Source organism: Marmota monax, unplaced genomic scaffold (genome assembly GCF_021218885.2).
Source record: "Marmota monax isolate L192 unplaced genomic scaffold, Marmota_monax_Labrador192_F-V1.1 WCK01_AAM20220418_F8-fsc00033, whole genome shotgun sequence".
NCBI classification, from domain to species: domain Eukaryota; kingdom Metazoa; phylum Chordata; class Mammalia; order Rodentia; family Sciuridae; genus Marmota; species Marmota monax.
The window spans coordinates 12,264,030-12,287,488 of record NW_026694282.1 but is presented as its reverse complement, the minus strand read 5'-3'; the positions used below and the strand labels follow the sequence as shown (position 1 = coordinate 12,287,488).

The window sequence follows — 23,459 nt, the reverse complement described above, 5'->3', positions numbered from 1 at the left end:
GCTTTAAGCCTAAGATTTTCATAAGTGTTCCAAGTTCCAATGAATTCTTGGGAAGACTATTATAGCCCCATTATCTTTTGACTCATGTCTCAGGGTGGCATTGATTGGGCCTTTCCTGTGATTTTGGTTGACCATTTTTAGTTTCAGAATTTTGCTAGCCCTTTGTCACTCAATAGTAATTTTGATTACTAGATAGCAGATATCAACATGCGGGGGAAGATCCCACTTGTCTTTGCCCTCCAGAATAAATAATTCAGCTGTTTCCAGGGGGAGCCCTGTAAGGCCACACCCTTGTGCTGCAGTAAGCTGACACTTGTTAGTCTTGAGGCTGATTGAAGGAAACATCATGGGATCCTTGGATCTCAAAGCCACAAGCCACAATGCCTGGACATTAGGAACTCTCTGCCTATTGTGAGGGCTTACTACTACTGGGGAACAGAATTTGGATAGTGAGAAAAGTTTGGATTCTGGAGTTAGACAGACCTGGTCTCAAATCCTGGATATAGTACCTACCAGGAACTCTTTGACTTTAAGTGAGTTATTGAACTCCTGAACCTGAGCCTTTTCACCTGTGAACACGAGATCATTATATAGGCTGTTGTACAATTTGAGTGAGATGTTAAAATGTACAGTGCCTGGCACATAAGACACCATTGGATAAAATTTTATTAAATGAAGGTATGGATGAATGACTCACCTTGCTGGTTAAACATTCTATTTTGAATAGGGATATGGCCATGTGTTATATAAAGCACAATAATATATCAGTAAAATGAATTAAATGTTAATTTCATGTCCCCCACCCCAAGGTTTCTGTCAGCATAAACCAACTCTGGGTAGACTATATTGACTGAACACTGAGATCCTGACATCTAAAAATTAAAACAACAGGTCTTTGGATGGACCAAGCCAGAGCAACTCCAGGATCTTAGAAGCAGAACATAATGGATCTTTAGAACATTAACAACTTTGTTTCTCATCTCTAGTGATCTTCCATCAGGTGCATCAGCTCTGGTCAGGGAGGCAGGGGCATGTAGTACAAGCATGGCTACTGGGGATCTGCTATGGTTTGGTTATGAGGTGACTCTAAAAGTTCCAGTATTAATATAGGAGTAAGAATGATTAGATTATGAGAGCTGCAACTGAATTGGTGGATTAATCCATTTGATGGATTCATAGTTTGAATGAATTACTGGGTGGGAACTGTAGACAGGTGGGGTGTGGCTAGAGGAAGTGAATCACTGAGGTTGTGCCTTGGCGATTATATATTTTGTCCCTGGCTCCATGCTCTCTTTCTGCTTCCTGACTATCATGAGGTGAGCAGTTCTCCTCTGCCATGCCCTTCTGCCATGATATATATCCTCACCTCAAGCCCAGAGCTATGCAGTTGGCCGACGATGGACTGAACTCTAAACCACGAGTCAGAATAAACTTTTCCTCCTTGAAGTTATTCTTGTTGAATATTTTAGTCACAGAGACAAAAAGCTGACTAACATAGTACCCCTCCTCTGCATCAGGAACAATTCACAGGGCAAAGGTGAATCTTGGGTGCTATTAAGTTCAACAGGCTTTAATGAGATGTAATTGATATACAATAAGCTGCATATATTTAAAGAGTATCATTTGGTACATTTGAGCATGTGTATATACACCCAGGAAACTATCTCCATGATGAAGACAATGAATATATCCATCATACCTGAATGTTTCCTTGTGCCCTTTTGTATTTCTCTTCTCTTAACCATTCATACCCCTCTACCTGTTGTAGGCATCTACTGATCTGCTTCTGTCATTGTACATTAGTTTGAATTTTCTAGAATTTTGTATAAATAGAATCATATACCATGCACTTTTTTTGTCTTTTTGTACTCACTGGAATTATTTTGAGATTCATCCATGTTGTAGCATGTATCTATATTTCATTCCTTTTTATGGATGAATAATATTCTATTATGTGGATATACTACAATTCGTTTCTCCATTTAGTTTTTGATAGTTATTTGGGTTATTTCTAGTTTGGGGGTATTACCAGTAAAACTGCTATGAACATTCATGTACAAATAGGTTTCATTTTACATTAAAAATCTCAAAACTCAACATTAAGAAGACCAACAATCCAATTTTTAAAAATGGGTAAAACATGAAAAATTTGCCAATGAAGGTATACCACTGACAAGCATATTCAACATCATTAACCCCCAGAGAAGTTTCTTCAAATAAGAACTAATAACCTTACCTTATTATAATGCTTATTTTTATGGATAAGAAAACTGAGACTCAGTGAATTAGGCAACTTGATCTAAGGAGAATTGAAATTTGAATCCAGGCCTGTTAACCTCTGCCTAAATTCTGTGTTATACAGGTAATATTGATTAGAAGGAGGCTTCAAAAGCTCAGGTTGGAAACATGGGGACTCATGAATTAGAAATACAGTTTCCATTTCCTCTCCTGATGAAAGTTTTGGCATCTATTTCACCCAAAAGGTAAACAGTCTATGCATTTTCCAACATCCAGCTTTGTCTAGATTCCCCTAGAGAAGTGTTCTCGTACAAAACTCACCAAGGCTTCATTGGTCCAATAAATAAACAGTTTTGTTTAACCATGATGATGATTAAGAATAGGAGCTTTTTTTAGTTTTTGTTTTGGCTCTGACAGATTTCAGTTTGAATCTCTTACTTAATTATGTGATCCTGGGCAAGTTACTAAATACTTGGAACTTTGATATCTTCATCTGTAAACTGGTAACGATGGCACTGATCTGTATTTTAAGAGTTGGAGGAACTGATGTATATAAAGAATTTTACACCATGTCCTACACTTATTAAACCTCAAAACACTGAGGTTACTTTGCCACCAGAAATAATACAAACCATTGTTAAAAAAAATGTGTGTTAAGTATTGCACTCACGATAAAACATAAAACACTAATTCATCACCGGGTTGTATTTTGTATTCCTCTGAAGGACTTACTCCCTCCTGTAAAAAATGGTAATTCAAGGGAAGATGATGGCATTTAATTCTATAAGAATTATTAAGAAGTAAGTGAAATATTTATACTTTAGTTATAAGTGTTAGAACTACTCTTTTGTGGGAATATCCATAACTGTACTTCAGCCACTTTAGCTGAGTGGCCACATGGAGTTTTAGAGTTTGGTTATCAGATATGCAGTACCCACATAGTAAAGAAATCAAAGTAAATGTAATAAAGAGCTCTATGGAGCAACATTCCTCATGCTGAGAGAACCACAGCCCGGTTACAGTTTTGCATGGCTTTTAGACCCCACCAGGCACTCACACTTACTGTAAACTTCCTTCACCCTTGGCTTGTTCTATTGCCAACAGTTCTTTTCCCAGGCCTTGGAAGTGCTACTTCAGCTACCAGTGACGTCTTTTTCTCTGTCATACTATGTTTTTTTTTTTTTTTTTTGAAATATGGTGCATGTTTTGGTTAGCACATGGGGGCTTCCTCTAAGCACCTGGATATGGGATGGTGAGGAGAGGCAAGCCAGTTTCTCTACCAGATGCCTCCAGCAATTTCTGCTCCAGTGGTCTTGTAATAAGCTGATCCTGCAGAGAGAGCCTGGAGTTCTACTGTTTGGCTCCAATGCTGATATGCAAACTTCCCAGAAGACTGGCCCTGAGAACAAAGTTTTTTTTTTTTTTCATTCTGGCAAGGCCTTGCTCATTTTCAAAGCAGCTGGGTCAGGTGATCTCTGTCATCTCCCAGCTATAAATACCTGAAGTCGCAGGACATTGGAGCTCTGTCTCCTGCAGCATAATTTAAATGGTCTCCAGTTATGCAGGTTTAATTCTGACATCTCCAGCTTTAACCAGGGGATGGTAAGATATTAGGGGAATTCCTTGAGCACAAATGTTGACATGTTTTCTTTGTGTGCCATTGTTGTGTTTGACCTTATCACTTTTGCAGCAATTATTGCTCTTTCAAATTTAAAACAAATGTGCAACACTTTACAGATTCCTAAATTCAATTAAAAGGTCTGTAAGTTTTGCCCATAACACACCCATTCATTCATTTTTTTAAACTGTGGTAAGACATACACAACGTTCTTTACCATTTTTAAGTGGAGAGTTAGTTTGGTAGTCTTCAGTACTTTCATATCGTTGTGTAACCATCATCAATATTCAAATCCAAACTCTTTTCATCTTGCAAAACTGAAACTCTAACCCATTAAATAACAATTCCTTCTGCTCCCTGCCATACCTTCTGGCAGTTACCATTCTACTTTCTGTCTACATGTATAAATTTGACTATTCTATGTTCCTCCTATAAGTGGAATTATACAGTATTTGTCTTTTCTTCATTTCATTATCAGGCACATTGATAAAGCAGAAGTTAGTGGACTTTCTAGTACCCTTAGCAAGGACACCCATGTAGAGAGTTAGGTGCATCTCTTATTTATCTTGAAGTCATTAAACATTTTGTGTGTCTGGATTTCTTTCTTCTGATTCCATTTTCACAAATCAACCTTTTGATTGTGGTATGGCTCCCTAACATATGTAAACTAGTTGTCTCCTGAGCATCCTGTTTATACTATATAGCATTGTATTGCAGTTTGGGGGATACTCCCATCCCTAAACTTCAGAGATAAGCCATAAACCCATACTCTTTGTCACAGTGATTGATTCACAGACAGTGATCAAACCCTAAATCAACCCTCTGACTAAGAGATTAGTTCACGGGACAGATTCTTTTCTAAGTTAGTCCAATCAAGGTGAAGGTTAGAATCTTTATTTGATGGTAGGGCAGAAAGAAGCCTTCCTTCTTTTACCAAAATTGAATAGAAAAATGAATATCATCTTACTGCTACTAACAGCCATTACATAGCCATGAGCAGTTGTACTAGCAGGGTACTAATATAATGGAATATAGAACTGATATATGGGCAGAACTATAATTCTTGGTGATAGCCTTAAGGTGTTGGATCAAGTCTTGTCTGAAGAACTCCGTACTACAGATTTTTTTAAGTTATATAAGTTAATAATTTAAAAATTATTTAATGAAATTTGAGTTGGTTTTCTATTACTTATTTTTAAGTACACAAATCTGTGTAAAGGGTCATAAAACAATGGTAAAGTTGACTTTATGTATTCTAGCATTTTTGGTACTAATTTCTCATTGTGAAAAAATATGTTGGTATTCTGATTCTATACATTAGTTTCTTCAACTTATTTACTGCAAGATATGGATTCATTCTCAGGATCCTGACAAAGTTCAGCTTCTGGGTTTGTCCTACTGAGGATCATGGTCTATTTTCAAAGTAACAGATATCACACTGTGCAGGCATCCCAGGAGATGACCTTAGCATATTTGTCACCTTCAAGGTTCTCCTAGGACTTGTACTTGCTCTTCTTCTCTTTCTGTTTTCATAGCCACTGGAAATACTTCTGAACATTCGTGATAGCTCTCAAGTAGCAGCTAGTTCTTTTCACACGATTGGCCAACTGACCTCTAACCCTTGGTCTCACAATACTAGAAGTCACCTTTTTAGGTTCTGTCACATTCTCCGACTACAAAAGATAGTTAAGTCTCCTTCCTTTAAAGTCTGAGCCCTTTGCATGTGGCAATAATAGAAGTGATATTGTCTAACAAATTGCCTAGAATATAACATGTCCATTTGGAATCTAGGGGGCCTTTCTAGTTTTGTCATTGGCAGTCTAGAAAATGTTGGAAGATACCAAGTCCATTGAAGGCTCAAAATTTTCTTGGTCTTGTTTAGCCACTGTCTTAGACATTTGGTGTTGCTGTAATACAATATCACAGATTAGGTAATTTGAAAAAGAAAAGAAATTTATTCTTCACAGTACTGGAAGCTGGGAAGTCCCTTATCAAGGTGCCAACATTTGGTGAGAGTCTTCCTACTGTGTCCTCACATGGTGGGAGATTAAAAAATGAGAGGACAAGAAAGAAGGGAAAAAAGGCAGACCTCATGTTGGTTTTTTATTTTTATTTTTTAATCTGGAACCCACTTCTGGGAAAACTAACCCACTCCTGCAATGGTAGCATTGATCCATTCATGAGGGAAAACCCTCATGACTTTATATGAGGTCTTAAAGTTCCCACCTCTCAACACTTTTGCAGTGGGTATTAAATTTCCAATATATAAATCTGGGAGATGTATCCAAGCCATATTAGCCACTCTTCTTACTTATCCAGACCCCAGAGATTTTTCTGATGTTGGAGTTGTGCATTCTTAGTGATTCACTCTTCCTACTCCCTGTAAAGAAATCTATGTATTACTTCTCTTTCCTCTACTGGACCCTGGGTAAAAATATACACAGAGTGGAAAACAACATATTAATGCTAGGGTTGTTCCCAAGTGGTGTTCTCATGAAGCATTTCTTCATAAAAGGACTCAAGATGCAAAAAGAGCAAGAGCTAATAAAAAATTAAAATTATACAGAAAATCTGAGTGTGTATTAGTTTTAATTTTACCCTAGAAGTTGCAGGTCCTCCAATGCAGGGAAATTTGTAGATGAAATTATGTTCAATGGTCTCTTGATAACTGTCCCTGGATACACATTCCATCAATTGTGGCTAAATGCAGATCTGTTCTCCTGTCAGCACCAAGACATACTTGGGATTCCAGTTCATAAACATTTAAATGCAGTCACTCAAAACCTATTGTGGCCCTGAGTTGTATTTTCTCATTTTTGGTGATGGGATCATTTTTTTTAACAAAGCATGCTGTCTGTGTGGACTGGTTGAATAGAGTGCCCTGAAAGTCTTTAATAAATTATAGGTGGATTTATGGGTTCTGCTCAGGGCCATGGTAGATTGGCTGAGTTGAAAAATAAAAGGGATATATTTATCCATTAGGTCCAGTGGGTCCTAGGTATTAGGGGAAAGAGGTTCGTGGGTGGAAGTTGCTTTTTTTTTTTTTTTTTTTTTAATATTATAGACTCCTGTACATGAGAAACTTTCTAGAACTCAATTATTTCACATTAAAGTGACATGTTGTCTAATTGGTCACTTAAGAAAATTTCCTCAGTGTCATCCAACTTACATTCTGGAAAATCATGGTCGTGAGAGAACTCTCAAAGTCAACCTCACAATTAAAATAGGAAAATGTCAGCACAATCCAAGATGGGTGGGTCTTATTGATGGGCTTAGCACCTCTGAGAACAGATACTCCACATGTTGGGTGTGTGGGAGACCTTGCCTTTTGGTTTTATTTCCCCCATCTGTTTTCTCCTGCTGAAGTTAAGTTTCCGGCTCTGGAGAAGAACATCACGTTATATGATGGGTGCCAAGCTGAAGGACGCCAAAGTCAAAAGTTTTCTTGACCAATCCTCACAGGACACAGTGTTCACTCGCTGGTTCCTGAGTCACCCTGCCAATCAGCACCCGCCACGTCATCAAAGCAACCCTTCTTAAGCTGAAGCTTGCTGGCTCACGCTGCTGTGGCTCTCTTCCTCTCCTTTTCTTACCCTTCGGGAAGCCCCACAATAAAATCTCTTGGTTGAATTTTCTTTTTTTTTTTTAATTTTTTATTGTTGGTTGTTCAAAACATTACAAATTTCTTGACATATCATATTCCACACTTTGATTCAAGTGGGTTATGAACCTTCACCCCATACACAGATTGCAGAATCACATCAGTTACACATCCATTGATTTACATATTGCCATACTAGTGTCTGTTGTGCTCCGCTGCCTTTCCCATCCTCCACCATCCCCCCTCCCCACCTCTCCCCTCCCCTCCCCTCCTCTCTCTCTACCCCCTCCACTGTATAACCCTGAGGGTCTCCTTCCATTACCATGCAATTTCCCTTCTCTCTCCCTTTCCCTCCCACCTCTCATCCCTGTTAAATGTTAATCTTCTTCTCCTGCTCTTCGTCCCTACTCTGATCTTAGTTACTCTCCTTATATCAAAGAAGACATTTGGCATTTGTTTTTTAGGGATTGGCTAGCTTCACTTAGCATAATCTGCTCTAATGCCATCCATTTCCCTGCAAATTCTATGATTTTGTCATTTTTTAATGCAGAGTAATACTCCATTGTGTATAAATGCCACATTTTTTTTATCCATTCATCTATTGAAGGGCATCTAGGTTGGTTCCACAGTCTTGCTATTGTGAATTGTGCTGCTATGAACATCGATGTAGCAGTGTCCCTGTAGCATGCTCTTTTTAGGTCTTTAGGGAATAGACCAAGAAGGAGAATAGCTGGGTCAAATGGTGGCTCCATTCCCAGCTTTCCAAGAAATCTCCATACTGCTTTCCAAATTGGCTGCACCAATCTGCAGTCCCATCTTGGTTGAATTTTCTTCTCTGGTGAGTCGCTTGCCTTGAACCACAACTTCTCTGGCACTAATGTTTCCCTGCACATGTTACATTTTTTATCTCTGTGCTCCAAAGGTAAACCTTCATAGCCACTCTCATATTATTTCCATTTTACAGATGAAGAAAGGAGGTAAAGCATGAAAATGGCAAGTATCTAGCATAGAATAAAATGCAAAATAAATTGTCGGAAGAAAATAAGTTTGTTTATATTTTGATCAAATGTCTCTTTGAGGTAAGGACAAAGTCCTATTTATCTATGTATTCCTAGCACTAACAGAGAATTGGGTCCAGTAGGTACTTAATAAATTTTGGTGAAAAGTGTGAGTGAGTGACCAGTTAGTCAAAAATCTCCTTGTTTCAAGTAGAACAAAAGTGATTCAAGATAGAATATACTTTATTAAATGTTTTTCTAATTATAAAAATGATAGATGTTTATTGGGGAAAATTAGGCTAATACAGAAGAATGTATAATAATATACTTTTCATAGTTATCTATAACTTGGAGACAATAATTTTCCTTCCAGTCTTTTCTGTATCCATTTTTCCTCTGAACTGATGGGTCCTAACATAAACATAAGCAAATCCTTTCATGTTCCCTGAAACAGCCAGAACCCCCACCATGGAAATATGAGGAATAAGACTGTGACATAAAAAGAGAAATGTGAGAAGCACAGAAGCTTTGGACTTTCTGTGTACAGGGTTCAGAGATCTCATTTCAATTTCAACCCCATTTCCTTTTCTGCTTTACTGGGAGAATGACCTTGAAGGAGGGAGAAGTCACTCTAAATAGACAGAACAGTCTTGGCCACAGCCCAGATCTACCACCCAGGTGCAGAGGAGAGCCCTCTGATGTCTCTTGAATGATTTAGCTTTATTGCCTATTGTCTCTCTCCCCAAATTGCTTTTAGGATAAATGTTCCAGCCAGAATCCATATAGAGGACACTAGCTTCCCAAGTAGCTCACAGGATGTGGATGTTTTTTATGAAACATCCTTCAAATTGACCATTAATGGAAGCTGTATTTTGCACCTTACAATGAGGAAATTACAGTGCATTAGGAAGTTCTGCATTCTGGCTTAGGCAGTGAATTAGATGAGGGATACAGGCTGGGGTGCTTTCCTACTGGGCATAATACTCAATTTATTTTCATTTACATTAATTTCTCTACATCACTGACTACACAGGCATTAAACTGTTAAATGCAAGCAATTCCCAACTGTTTGATGCAAATAGAAATGTTTAATGAATAATAATAGAAAAGAAGCCTATAGACTAACCAATATGCAAAATCGTGAGAGCGTGTTAATCAACCTTTACCATTGCAGAGGGCTTGACAAACTCCCCTCCCTCCTTGCATCCTGCCATCCTCCCCTCTTCCAATTTTTCTTCGAAAAGAAAATAATAATAATAAAGTACATTTAAATGGAAGAAAATAGAGTAATGTAGTATTGTTTGATGCTTCACCTCTTACATAAGCACCATGAGAACTTATCTGGAGGATTCCATGAAGCTTAAAAAAAAAAAAAAAAAGAATCCTACCTCCCTTTGGCTCTAATGATGAAGTAGTTCTGCTGATGAGACCAAAGGGGATTTTAACGTATAATGTCTTCATCTCATACAGCTACCTACTGTCCCCGCAACCTCACCAGGCTGTTAATACTAGAGTCAACTTGAGGAAAAAAAGATGGGCCCTTCTTGTTGGCACTTTATTCAAAAGCTTCTGCTTCTTTGGGTTATCTCTGGCAGTAGGATCTTAAAGCCTACATCAAAATTAATGGATCTTCCCCCTCACAGTTTAATTACCACCCAATGACTTCACTTGTTGTGGTTAAAAGGGAAACCTGGCTCTGTTCTTCATGAGCAATATGACCAGGTAAAATTGCTTTAACTTTTGTGAACCTCAAATTCCTCATCTGTGGAATGGCAACAAATACCTGTTGTGCGTGATTATTTCCCACACCCTGGCATACTCAAGTCTACAAAAAACACACAAAGAGACTGGATGGAAAAATAGCAGAATGTCAATGGTAGCTGTTTCTTCTTTTTTCCTGTTCTATAATAAGCAAATCATAAGCACAAATAACCTAGACAGGTGCAGACCTCAACAGATTCGATGATGACGTTTATTTATTCATAGATCCAATCAATCAGGCACCAGAGGGGCTCACTTTCTGGTAGAAAATGGCCACCAGTTACAGAAGGGGTTTGAGTTTTGTAGGGTACAATGAGGGTGATTTAATCATTGGAGACAAAGGATGTGCCAATCAGACAGTCAGGAAACTAGTTGCGCAGGTTAAAAATTTAACTCAGGAAAGCAGTTGTAAAAAATTGGGTACTCATTATTACCAGGAGGAGATGAGATAGGAGCTCAGATCCTGAGGGATGAAAACTCGGATCCCACCCAGTGCTCTTCTTCTTCCTGGGGGTTCACTGTTCCCCAGAGTTTCACTATTTTCTGTTTCCTCCTTCCAGAACTAATTGACTCTGGGAGAAGGTTAACGTACAGGGCCTCTTCTCTTCAGGACCCATTGTTACTGGAAGAAGACTTACTAGGAGAGGTTTAATGTTTATTTCCCCTCCCCTCCTGGGCCACACTGACCTTCTGTTCTTTTTGAGGTTGTCTTGGGGATGTTATTTTCCATAACCCTTCACAAACTATCTTCAATAGGAAAATTATGATTTCCATTGTTTTTATGATTTCTTGATTCAAGCTCACATAGATTAAAATGATATCTGTTGGAATTTCTTTTTCTTTTCCTCTCATTTATACAATCTTTCCTCTCAAAAGAGGAATCAAGGAAACAAACAGAAAAACCCAGGGTATATTAGTATTAGTTTCCATTTGTTGCTATAACAAATTACCACAAATGGCTTGGTGGCTAAAAACAATACTAATTTACTCTCTTGTAAATTACAGGTCAGAAGTTTGAAATGATTATTATGGGACTAAAATCAAAGTGTGGCAGCTCTGCTAATTTCTGCAGGCCTTGGATGGAGAATCTGTTTCTTTGTTTTTTCTGGCTTCCAGTGGCTGCCTATATTCCTTGGCTTCTTCCTCCTTCCTCCATCTTTATCCTAGTCTTTGCTTCTGTCATCACACCATCTTCTTCCCTTATAAGAGCCTTTGTAATTATACCAGACTCACCCAGTTACATGACAGAATCTCCCCATTTCAGCATCCCTAGAAAATATCTGCAAATTTCATTTGCCATATTAAGGTAATTCATGGAGTTCTTTTTTTGAAGTGGAGTGGACATCATTCAGCCTTCCTCATGCTTATAGAAGAGGTGGAACATTCAATCAAAACTAGGAAAGGAAAAGCAGCAACAAAAGTTCCTAATACTGAGCAATAGCAAGCCAACTGCTTTATATAGGAGATTCTTTCCGTTCTTACAGATGAATCTGCACAGGACCCACCACACTCAGGGAATTCAAGGTATTTGGGTCTGGTATGAATACACAAGTTGATGGTATCCAATTAAAAAACCAAAATCACTGTACCCAACAATGAAAAACCATCAGGTCCCTTCTCTCAACATCTCTAAGATGCCAGAAATTCAGTCTAAAATTATTATTATTTCTGTGAAATGTCAATTCTTTCTATTAAAAGGCACCAGAAAGAATTCAAGTCGGGGACTGCTCCTTGATTCAAAAGCAGCCTATTTTCTCCAGCTTGGTACTAAGATGTGCCAAGAATAATTTTTTTTTTTGTAAAGCAAAAAGGTTTAAATTATTATTTTTGTTGCAAAAATGCCACAGGTTATTAAAGTAACATCAGGAATGGATATAATCAGATCTCATCTATTATTAATGAGGTTCTGCCTTAATGTGATCATTATAGGTATGTGCCTCTCACCTAGAAGCTATCACCTAACATAATAACAACCTGAAATAATGAGTTGCCAGCATGATATTTTTCTTTTGTGAAGGGTTATACCTATAGGGTTGCTTTTCTCTTATAGCAACAACAACAATAATAAACTGTATCATTTTAGACAGAGACAGGTGTAGATTTTATTTGTAATATAATGGTTACTGCTTAACATCTTTACAGTTAAGATTTGCTACAAAGCCAACACAAAAATATTTTGAAAACTGTATTATTGCTACTCATAATGATTATCCCAGAGCTAGAAAAACCTCATATGACTTTCTATAACATCTCTCTGTGTGTGTGTGTGTGTGTGTGTGTGTGTGTGTGTGTGTGTAAGAGAGAAGGAGAGTTCCAAGATATGATTATGCTTATAGGTTCATTTATTAAGAAATTAGAAAATATTCTTTGCCATACACATACCTTTTAACTACAATCCCTTTTTTTCCTCTAAGGCAATGGTTCAGAAAAGACATAAATGAAGTCTTTGTGAATAGAGGCAGAAAGAGACCACATCCTGAGTCGTTTGGCTTCTGATAGCATCCTTTTACAGCAAGTTATTACAAATAGTTGTGCTGAGGCTTGCTTACAAAATCCTGTTTAATCCTTAGTGCGTTGAATTCTACAGGATGCAGTTTCCTGGAGACCAGATTAGGCAGATTTAAGTATCAGGAATGAGAGCGGGTGTAGAAATGAGGGTCAAGTATCCAAGGACCTGACAACAGCAAAATTGGTTCACAAAAGCCCAGTGTTAGCAAGTTACATCCTTCACCCCTCAAATGGTTATTCCACTGTCCCACTTCTCCCTCCCTTCATGGCTGGACTCCACTTTTTCAATCTTCTCACTCCCAGCTCTGCAATGTGACTCTCGCTTTACTGGTCTAGTTTGGGGCAGTCTTCAGTGATCCCTCTCAGGTATTCATCAGACTTCATCTATCCTTGTCCCTACTAATGAGATGCAGACTGGAATGTTCACCCCCTGGCTGGATGGCTGCACAAGAATGTCCCCACAGCATCTCAACCTGTACAAGTCCAGTTTTGCTCATTGGCTTCTCTGCTCTCTTCAACTTCTATCCTCACCTGTCCTTGCTGACCTGCTTAGTGAAAGGCTTTCTCTTTCTCTGACTCCTTCAGTCTAGAAATACCTCTGTCTACCTTTGCAGTTCCTGGATTCTATGCTTTCTTGCTTGACCAAGTGGTAAGTTTCCCCTCTCATGTCTATTCCTGCTATCATTATATGGACAACTACAGTAACCCTTTAACCCTTTAGACTTCCTTCTGCTACTATGCCTCCCAGCAATGGTGGAATCTTGACACTGTTGGTAGTACTACTTCAGGGAGTGGATGCTTAATAAATGCTACTTCGTTGTTTCTTTAGCTTCACAGCTTTTTCTGGTAAATTGAAAGGTTCAGTCTAGATAAACTCTTAACACCCAGCCGTGGTCTGATATTTTGTATGTCTCTAAGAAATGGAGGATGGGGTTTTCATTTGACTTCTGCCTGAGTATTTTATCACTGATAAATTTGGGCCCAGGCTAAATAGTGATAGCAATATTTTAGGCTCATTCTTCACTCTAAATATCTCTCTCTCTACCCCATGGACTTTGCCATTTCTCAGGGTAACTCAAGTTCTAGAATCAAGTATGCTCAGAATATGAACTAGACTAGGCTGAATAAGACACTGGACCATTTTCTATGGGGTGGACTATTTGAAATGCCATCTTCCTATCTATAAAGGGAGGAGATTGAAATAGGGAATTCTAGGGCCCATTCTGCTTCCCAAATGTCTGTATCTCCTTAGGACCTTGTTTATATGCTAAGTTGAGGGTTTAAAATGATTTATTGCAAAGAATCACATATTTTTGTGTGCATGTTCTTCAGTTTTTCAAGGTGACCATGACTATGTGTCTCTTAGATCTCTGACTAATTATTGGAGGCCTAGCAACTGGTCTCGGAAATCTATCCCTGCATCATTCTGGCTGGCCTTCCAAGGCTGCTGCCAATGATACAGAGCAGGTCTGTACCTGGGAGACACAGGATTCTACTGACTAATGAGGTTCACTCAAGGACTCCCCACCAGCCTTGCTGAACTCTTCTTGGAAATGAGTTGCATTTTCAGAGACCTCTACCCAACTTTCCTGCCTTCTCTGTGGCTTTGATCTCCGCCTCCTTTGACTCCCTCCTCATTTTCTCTCACAGGCTCTTCTCCTAATAAAGTTTTCTTATGTCTTGGTGACCACTTCTCAGATGCCCTACCTTAATATACAACCTGAACTTGATGTCATAATAAATTTACCTTTGCCCATGGAATAAAATGGAAAAATTTTGTCTGGTTTTAGCATTACTATGGTTTGAATATGTTTCCTTCAAAATCAGATGTTGAATCTTGGTTAGGAGTAAGGGCTCCTCCTTCATGAATGAGATTAAAACCCTTATAAAAGAGGCTTTAGGCAGTATTTGACTTAGTTGCTCTTTTGTCCTCTGCCATGTTCTTCCCCTCCAGAAGCTGCGGTGTCAAGATGCCATCTTGGGAACAGAGATGAGGCCTTTACCAGAGGATGCCACTGCTTGCATCTTGATCTTGGACTTCCCAGCTTCCAGAACTGTGAGAACTAATTTTCTGCTCTTCATAAATTACCCAATCATAGGTAGTTTGTTACAGCTGCATTAAACATGTTAAAACAAGCATCATTTGTACACCTGCAATCAATCCTGTGGATTCTCTTTTCCATAGCAAAGGCATTCATCCATTCATCTTTTCTTTAAATTTACCCTCCCTCTAAACTATAAGAAAGAGCATAATATTTTTAGAAAATGCACATATGTGAAAAGAAGAAAATAAAATTACCCATAATCCCTCAACTCTCATATAACCATTGCTTTCTGGTCTCTTCTACAATAAACAAATAATTCTTTTATAGATAGTAACAACAGAGGTTGATACATATAATGATATAGCAGAGGAATTGGCAAACTTTTTCAAATGGCTAGATTAGTGAATATTTTTAATTTTATTGGTCATAAAAATCTGTGTTGCAACTTTTCAACTCTGCCCTTGGTAGGGTGAAAACAATCATAGACAACACATCAATACGAGGCTGTGTTCCAATGGAAAAAACAGGCCTTGATACCATGGTTAACTAATCCATGATTTAGTGAAAGAAAAGATCTTGCTAAAAGATCTTTGAGTAAATGGGAATATTCATATCCTGCTTAAAATTACCCAGTGGGGCCATAGAAATCAGCCCCAGGGACTTGTGTAAATTGGCAGCTGAAACAGAGGGTTCAAGCAGAGTCACGGAAAAATGACTCTCTTGGAGGATGCCAGGGCACAGGGGCACAGTCCCTAGAAAGTGTGAGAAACTCGTGTTTGTGTGGAACTTTCTCCTAAGGAACTAGCTATGATTTAAAGTGAGAAGGGGAATAACAAAGCTGACAGCTTCATTGTGGTCTTTTGCTGTTGTCAGGCATGAGTTAAGAAGATTGCAAACCCTTCCTAATGTGCTTTTCCCATTTAATTTTGTGGCTGCATAAACTTTCATAGCAAATAATGAGTTGGGGCTGTAGCCCAAATGTTATGGACTCTTTATGTATCTGGAGAGCCTGTGGAGAGAGGCGCTGCATTCTAATGGCCTGCTTAGCCAGGCACCGGCTGGGCAGAGCAAGCTGGTTTTGGCTTGAAGAGGGATTCTGCAGAATTGGAAGGGAACCCACCAGAGAGCTCCTTGGCCACATTGCTACCCTTTGCTCTCAACAAAAGCATTTTTTCCCCAAGACATGACAGCTGTTCCTCTTGGGTCAGAGGGAATCTGTCCCTCAACTAGAATTCTGACTCTGTCTGTCTTGATTTGGGTGTTGAAGGATAAATGCTTACCTAGGAGTCCTGTTTTCGACATCCACGCTTGCACTCCTGTTTGTCCACAGAAATGAACATTGACTACCTATTCGCCCATCCATCTGCTGTGATGGCACCGTGCCTGAATCCTGGCAGGGCAGGGATACTACAAGGGCTGGAACTTCAGGGCCTTGTGTTTGGAGGGATAGCAGCGAGAGGAGAGAATAGGAAGGGCGCAGGCATGGGGAGAAGAGAGGCCATTGTTCTCACATTGCCCTCGATCTTAGTCACCTAGCCTTTCCATCCACTGGCCCTGCCTTACTCCTCCAGGAGTTGAGTCCGTTAGACAACTTGGGGGTGAGAATTGTGCCTGGGGACATGAATTTTGGAATCTGGCCCCAACCACAAACATCTTGGAGTCAGCATTTAAGGTAAAAAGAGTGGAGGGCAAAAAGCAGTTTATAAAATGATAATGCACAATGGTTCCCATTAATTTAGAAGTGTGTGTGTGTATGTGTGTGTGTATCAGTATTTCTGGAGGTGGCTAGTGGGATTACAGGTGATTTATATTTTTCATTTTTTATTTATTATCTTCTGTTAACTTTTTTTTCAACAACAGATATGTGGATGAAAACAAAACACAAATAGCCGTAGAATATTAGGTATAAAAAAGACTTTACTGAAAGACCTAACCTCTGCCTAGGAAGAAACTTCTGTCCAAGGAAGAATTTCTAAGCCCACTGTAAAATGTTAGACAACTGGTGAAATTCAATCTGAGACTTCAGGACACTAAAGGGCCTGAAAGCAGAGGGGCTGGTGCAGGGGGCTGGAGCCAAAGAGTGTGCCAGGTCAGTAGGAGGAGGCCAGACCCTATTCATCGGTGTTATTTTACTTTTCTCTGAGAAAACTTCAGTGGTTCCCACTATCCCCAGCCTTTCCTGTAAGAGTTGACTTCTTCCTTTTCTGACTCCACAAAACATTTTGTAGGTGGCTGTCAGAACAGTTTTCTATTGTAGGTGGTTTTCATTGATACATTCTGGCCGCTCTCTCTGTAGAAGGGGCATGGGCTGTTGGAAGGGAAAGTATTATCTCCCTAGCACTTAGAGAACCTGGTTGATGGTGGATGCTCAAAATAAATCTCTCCATTCCTCCAACCAGAAAACTCATTTTTTATTGACTTCGTTTATTGTTTTCATTTTTATTATTTTTGGTAAAATATAGATTACAAAATTTATCATCTTAACCATTTTTAAGTATATGGTTCAGTAGCATTAAGCATGTTCACACTGTTGAGCAGCCATCACCACCGTCCATCACATTAATTTTTATCTTCCCAAACTCATTCTCCATATGCGTTGGCAGTAACTTTCCATTCCTCCCTCCCTCCCTCATCCTCTAACAACCACTACTTTGTCTCTATAAATTTGCTTCTTCCAGATGTCTCATGTAAGTGGTCCATCCAATATTTGTCTTTTGTGACTGACTGGCTTGACTTAGAACATCCCCATTCCAGCTGTTTCCTCCTCTCATCTGCAGTGCCCATTCCACTCACTTGATCCCCCTTATTATGACCCTAGCCCCATCCTAGGCACAATGAGATACTGAGGCATAAGATGAAGCCCTACCTATAAGACCTCTGTGGTAGCATGTTTCAGAATTTCCTTCCTTTTGAAGAAAGATTAATATTTCATTGGATGTTTTTACCATGTTTTGCTCAACCACTTATCTGTTGATGGACACTTGGCTACTTTAAATAATGCTGCAATGAAAGTGGGTATACAAATATTTGTTTGAGTCTTGCCATCAATTCTTTGGGTAGCTACCCAGAAGTGAAATTAGTCAGAAAACTATTTTTTAAGTATGGATGTAGCCTGGCATGAAATGGAAACAAGAAGAAAAGAGAGTCATCAGTGTAGGAGTTCAAGAGTCTAGTAGGAAAACCACAGATTTACCTACTGAATCAGAATCTCTCTGGGGACTAACTGGGCAGGAATCTGTATTTTTAAGTACTCTTAGGTGATTCTGATGATTGGCTAGGCTTGAGGACCACAAAACTCCATGATTTTCAAGGTCTTCTCCCACTCCACAATTCAATAAAACTTTTACCCCCTCCTAGCCACAGGGGTTCTATGTCTTTTTCCTGTCATAATTTCAAGAGTAGCTCACTGTCTAATTCTCACAGGAGTTAGAATAGCAAAATAAATTATATCTAGTAAAAGATTATATTTGTCCACAAGGACAAATACACCTGAAACCATAAATTAAGCACTTTGGTATGTCATTGTCTTTACCTCACACCTTTGCTGTTGATTTTTTCAGTATCTAACCTGTGTATAGTAATCCTAACAACCATTTATTTTATCAACACTAACAACCACTTACCATACTCTTGTACATACAACATTTAATTTGCCTCAAATCTTTCAAGGCACGTATTCGCCTTCCATATTGCATCAAGATGCTGAAGCACCAAGGTTTTAGCATGTGATGGGATCTATAATTAGATCCCATTTTTGTTTCCTGATATCACATTGATTGTGATAATGTTTGTAGTTTGCATGTGTGCAGTGACATCTCAGAGATTTGGAGTCTAAAGGAAACCCAATATAATGATGTCTGGCACTGAGATTGGAATCTATGTCTCCTGATTCCCACTTTAAGGTGCACAGAGATTCACTTTGAAATTTTCATGTTTACTCCTGGCTGACTGTGAACTCTTGTAGGTGTGGCTTCATCTTGTGCCTCAATATCCTATTATGTCTAACAGGGGGCAAGTTTTGGATTTCAATCCAGTATAACTGTTTACTACTATGAGCCTGCAGGCAAACTATTAGACTCTGAGCCCTAGCTTCCTCATCTGTAAAATGGAAATATGAGTCAAAGTTCATTAGAAATAGATGGTAAATGCACCCTGCACAGGGTCTGACACATGTTGGCACAGTAACTATTAAATCTTCTCTAACCTCCTTCCCAGGAAGAAGCATGCCAACTTCAAGGAGGAAACTGGTTGGTCAGTGGAAGGAAGCTGCATTGCTGATGCGTTGGGATTGCTGGAGGTTGATCTTAGGGTCAGACCCAGAAAATGGCTCATTTTACATTTATATCAAATCAAGAAGGGTCCAGAGGATGTGGTAACACACTTCTATGCAAGCTACTCTAAGAGGCTGAGGCAGGAATGTTGCAAGTTCGACTAGTCCAGGCAACTTAGTGAGACCCTGTCTCAAAATAAAAAGAGTTGGGGATCCACCTCAGTGATAGAGTGCTTGCCTCACATGTGCAAGACCTTGGTTCAATACCCAGCACTGCAAAAATAAAACAAAAAACAAACCATAATACAATTATACACCTGTATTAAAAGCTGCGTTATTACCAATAGGCAAGAAGTGAAAGCAAACCAAATGCCCAGGGGCTGGGGTTGTGGCTCAGTAGTAGAGCGCTCACCTACCATGTGTGAGGCACTGGGTTCAATACTCAGCACCACATAAAAATAAAATAAAGGTATTTATTGTGTTCACCCATGACTAAAAAAAAAAAATTTAAAATACTTAAAAAAACCCAAATGCCCATTTATGGGTCAATAAACAAAATGTGCTATATATACATAAAGGAATACTGGGAATACTGTACAGTCTTAAAAAGGAAGAAAATCCTGATGAATGCCATAACAGGGATGAACCTTGAGACATTATGGTAAGTCAAATAAGTCAGTCAAAAAGACAAATACAGTATGATTCCACTTGTATGAGGTCCCCAGATTAGTCAAACTAACAGAAAGTAGAATGGTGGTTGTTGGGGGTTGGGGAAGAGGGAATGTGGAGTTGTTTAATAATAAACACAATTTCAGTTTTTTGAGATTAAAAAAGTTCTGAATACTGATTCATTAAGTAAGTGAACATACTTACTGTCACAGAACTGTAAACTTAAAAATGCGTAGATGGCATTTTTTATGTTATGTGTATGTTGCCATAATTAAAAATAAAAATTAAAAGAGTCCAGGAGTTATAGTTTCCATTTAATTCCAGCTGCAACATCAGGCTACATCTTTATTTTCTGAGTCTGAGCTGAGAAGCTGAAGCCCTTTCTTTGGAGATAAAACTCTATCCATGCGGCAACAGGTGGAAAATAGCTTCATAATTTTCAGATTAGCAGACTTTCTCTGCTAATGTCTTCCTAATTATCATGTAGACTTTGCATTGAACCATAATTATTATCAGTTAATTAGACCTTAAAATGTATCTTTGATAACACCTCTGGCATTTAATTATGTAACTGGTAACTTATGAATGTTATTAAGGGGATATATGACTACAGTAAAGTATAATTAGAGCTCATTTTTGTTTCTTGATATCACATTGATTGTGATAATAGTTTGTAGTTTTTATAGTTTATTTGGAAATGGTCACATTAAATTGATAGTCTATAAAACAAACACCCATTTTAGCAAATAGTTTTAAATCCTATTAAAAAGAGAGAGGCCATGAGAAAAGGAAAAGGGAATGATCACTCTTGATGCCCTTTAACAAAAGTTCACAATAAATAAATGGCCTGTTTTCAAGGCCATTTCTTTCTCTTAAAAGCAAATAAATTTAAGAATTCATCTCATAAAATATTAATTCTTACTGTTGGAAAACAGAAAAACAATGACCAAGCTACTTCTACTCTTGTGAAAGTAAAAAATACTTTTCTCAAAAGTTGAGTGCACTTAAAGCACACACAGAGAGAATGAGCAGTGAGTCTTTTGTTGAATGAAGTCTCCCTTTTAGAAGAACATAGTTCATTTCATATCTTTGTAGGAGAGTTAAAGGTCAGCTAGAAATCAATTCATCCAGTAGGATTAGCTGGTAGATTTGAAGTCCCTTGAGGGCCAAGATCTTTCCCTTTTGTGATTTAATATCGCTTACAATTCCTAATGCACACCGGCTGGGTATTTAATGAATATTCATTGCCTGTTGAGTTAGATGGCTTGGGGGAAATTAAAGAAACTCTGCTTTATGCACTTTCTCTCTGAAATGGGGACAATGAAACACACCTTTAGAAAATAAGTTGAGATTCTGGTGAGAAGTCTGGTGGATTAGCAGATATTTGGCCACAGAGGAGCCTGGATGCATGAGGACTAGTGGGAGCAAAGAGGAAAGGAAACGGAAGCAGGTCAGGTGTGAAAATAAGCCACCTGACACATTCTCATTTGGTGAAGAGTTTTAGTTCCATGTCTTGATTGGTAATAGAAATGTGAAACATTAGCTGGAATTTTGGGTCCTCTGAAATGTAACACAGATGAGGAAGCTCATTGCTTAACGCCACAAGGAATGAAAGAAATCCTTGTCTAAAATCAAGGAAGTATGTTGCATCTGTCATTTACAGTAAGTTCTTGTAAACACAATTCTCATTTTTTAGTTGAAATTAAGTGAGAAAATACTAAAAACATTTTGATAACATAGCTCAGCTCTGCACAGAATAACAACTGCCCTGATGGCCTCCTTTTGCTAAATAGCAGCTTGCTGCTTATATACAATTTCTGGGACTCAGAAGCCCTTTTCTTTTTTAGCTTTATCTGTCTTAGCCAATACAAATAGCTTTGATTTGATCATTTGTGCACACTAATTTACACTCTTTCTTTGCAATGAGTGATCCTGTGGAGAACAAAAGCATGTAGACAATAGACCTGCTCAGAGAACTGTGCTGCAGGCTGTAGAGCTTACTGGAAGGTAAGCTGGAATGGCCAAGAGGGAGAGGTCCTGACTGTGTGATTGCAGAAACCATGGCTTCACCTATAGAAATAGAGAAATTTGATATCTTTGGTGCAGGAGTGTCAGGGCAAGAGATTATATTTGCAAAGCATACAATTGGTGCTTAATAAATGGCAGCTAATTTTCCTCTAAATGACTGTAAGGATCTGAGGTACAAATTGAAAGTCCATTGAAATGAGAAACCAATCCATTAACCAATGAAGAACATGAAAATGGAAGTAAAACCTGAAAGACCAACCTGTTAACTCAGAGGAACTTGAATGTGCTTTGGGAAAAAGTAATTGGGTTCCCTGGAACCCTGTAAGTATGTTTTGTTTTGGGAAGTGCAGAGTGATATCTCATGAAGGGGCCTGGTTAAAGACCAGAAATCTGGCCCATTCTTCTGTGGATTATGTGACCTTGAACAAGCTGGCTAAATGTAAGTAAGGAGATTGAGTTAATTTCTCAAATTCCTTCCAGAACTATGATAATGGAGGTCTGGGAACAGGAATAGTAGGGTTTGGAATCAGATACAAAGAGACATCTAATTTTTTTGGCACTATTTGCTGATGATATGATTTTATACCTAGAAGACCCTAAAATTTCCACCAGAAAACTTCTAGAACTAGTAAATGAATTCAGCAAAGTAGCAGGATATAAAATCAACAGTCATAAATCAAATGCATTTCTGTATATCAGTGACAAATCCTCTGAAAGGGAAACGAGAAAAACTACCCCATTTATAATAGCCTCAAAAAAAAAATACTTGAGAATCAACTCAAAGAAAGGGGTGAAAGATCTCTACAATGAAAATTAAAGAATGCTAAGTAAAGAAATTAAAGAAGTTCTTAGAAAATGGAAATATCTCCCTTGTTCTTGGATAGGCAGAATTAATATTATCAAAGTGACCATACTACTAAAAGCACTATACAGATTTAGTGCAATTCCGATCAAAATCCTAATGACATTCCTCATAGAAATAGAAGAAAACAGTCATGAAATTCATCTGGGGAAATAAGAGACCCAGAATAGCTAAAGCAATCCTTAGCAGGAAGAGTGAAGCAGGTGGTATCACTATACCAGACATTAAACCATACTACAGAGCAATAGGAAAAAAAAAACAAAAAACAAAAAACAGCATGGTATTGGCACCAAAGCAGACTGATAGACCGATGGTAGAGAATAGAGGACATGGAGACTAACCCACAAAACTACAATTATCTTATATTAGATAAAGGTGCCAAGAACATACATTGGAGAAAAGATAGCCTCTTCAACAAATGGTGCTGAAAAATGGGAAATCCATATGCAACAAAATGAAATTAAACCCCTATCTCTCACCATGCACAAAACTCAACTCAAAATTTATCAAGGACTTAGGAATACAACCAGAGACCCTGCATCTAATAGAAGGAAAAGTAGACCCTAATCTTCATCATGTGGGATTAGGCCCCAACTTCCTTAATAAGACTCCTTTGGTGCAAGAATAAAATCAAGAATCTATAAATGAGATGAAATCAAACTAAAAAGTTTCTTCTCAGCAAAAGAAACAATCTGTGAGGTGAATAGAGAGCCTACATCTTGGGAGCAAATTTTTACCTCTCACACATCAGATAGAGCACCAATCTCTAGGGTATATAAAGAACTCAAAAAGCTAAGCACCCAAAAGACAAATAACCCAATCAATAAATGGGCCAAGGACCTGAACAGACATTTCTCAGAA

General features: G+C 38.4%; 1 protein-coding gene across 10 annotated transcripts in view; it reads left to right on the top strand.

Moving 5' to 3' along the window:
- Positions 1-23,459, top strand: part of Caap1 (caspase activity and apoptosis inhibitor 1) — a 602,989-nt gene that overhangs the window by 99,111 nt on the left and 480,419 nt on the right. For 8 of the 10 annotated variants that reach the window (XR_009228873.1, XR_009228869.1, XR_009228867.1 and 5 more), the window contains exon 6: positions 14,679-14,780. Coding sequence is in view for 2 of the 10 variants with exons in the window: in XM_058586397.1 (XP_058442380.1) it covers positions 14,679-14,791 (113 nt within the window). In the remaining 8 variants the exon portion in view is untranslated. Of the gene's footprint in view, positions 1-14,678; positions 14,964-18,984; positions 20,019-23,459 lie in introns of those variants that run through there. The other 2 variants (XM_058586399.1, XM_058586397.1) reach the window with 2 other exon arrangements.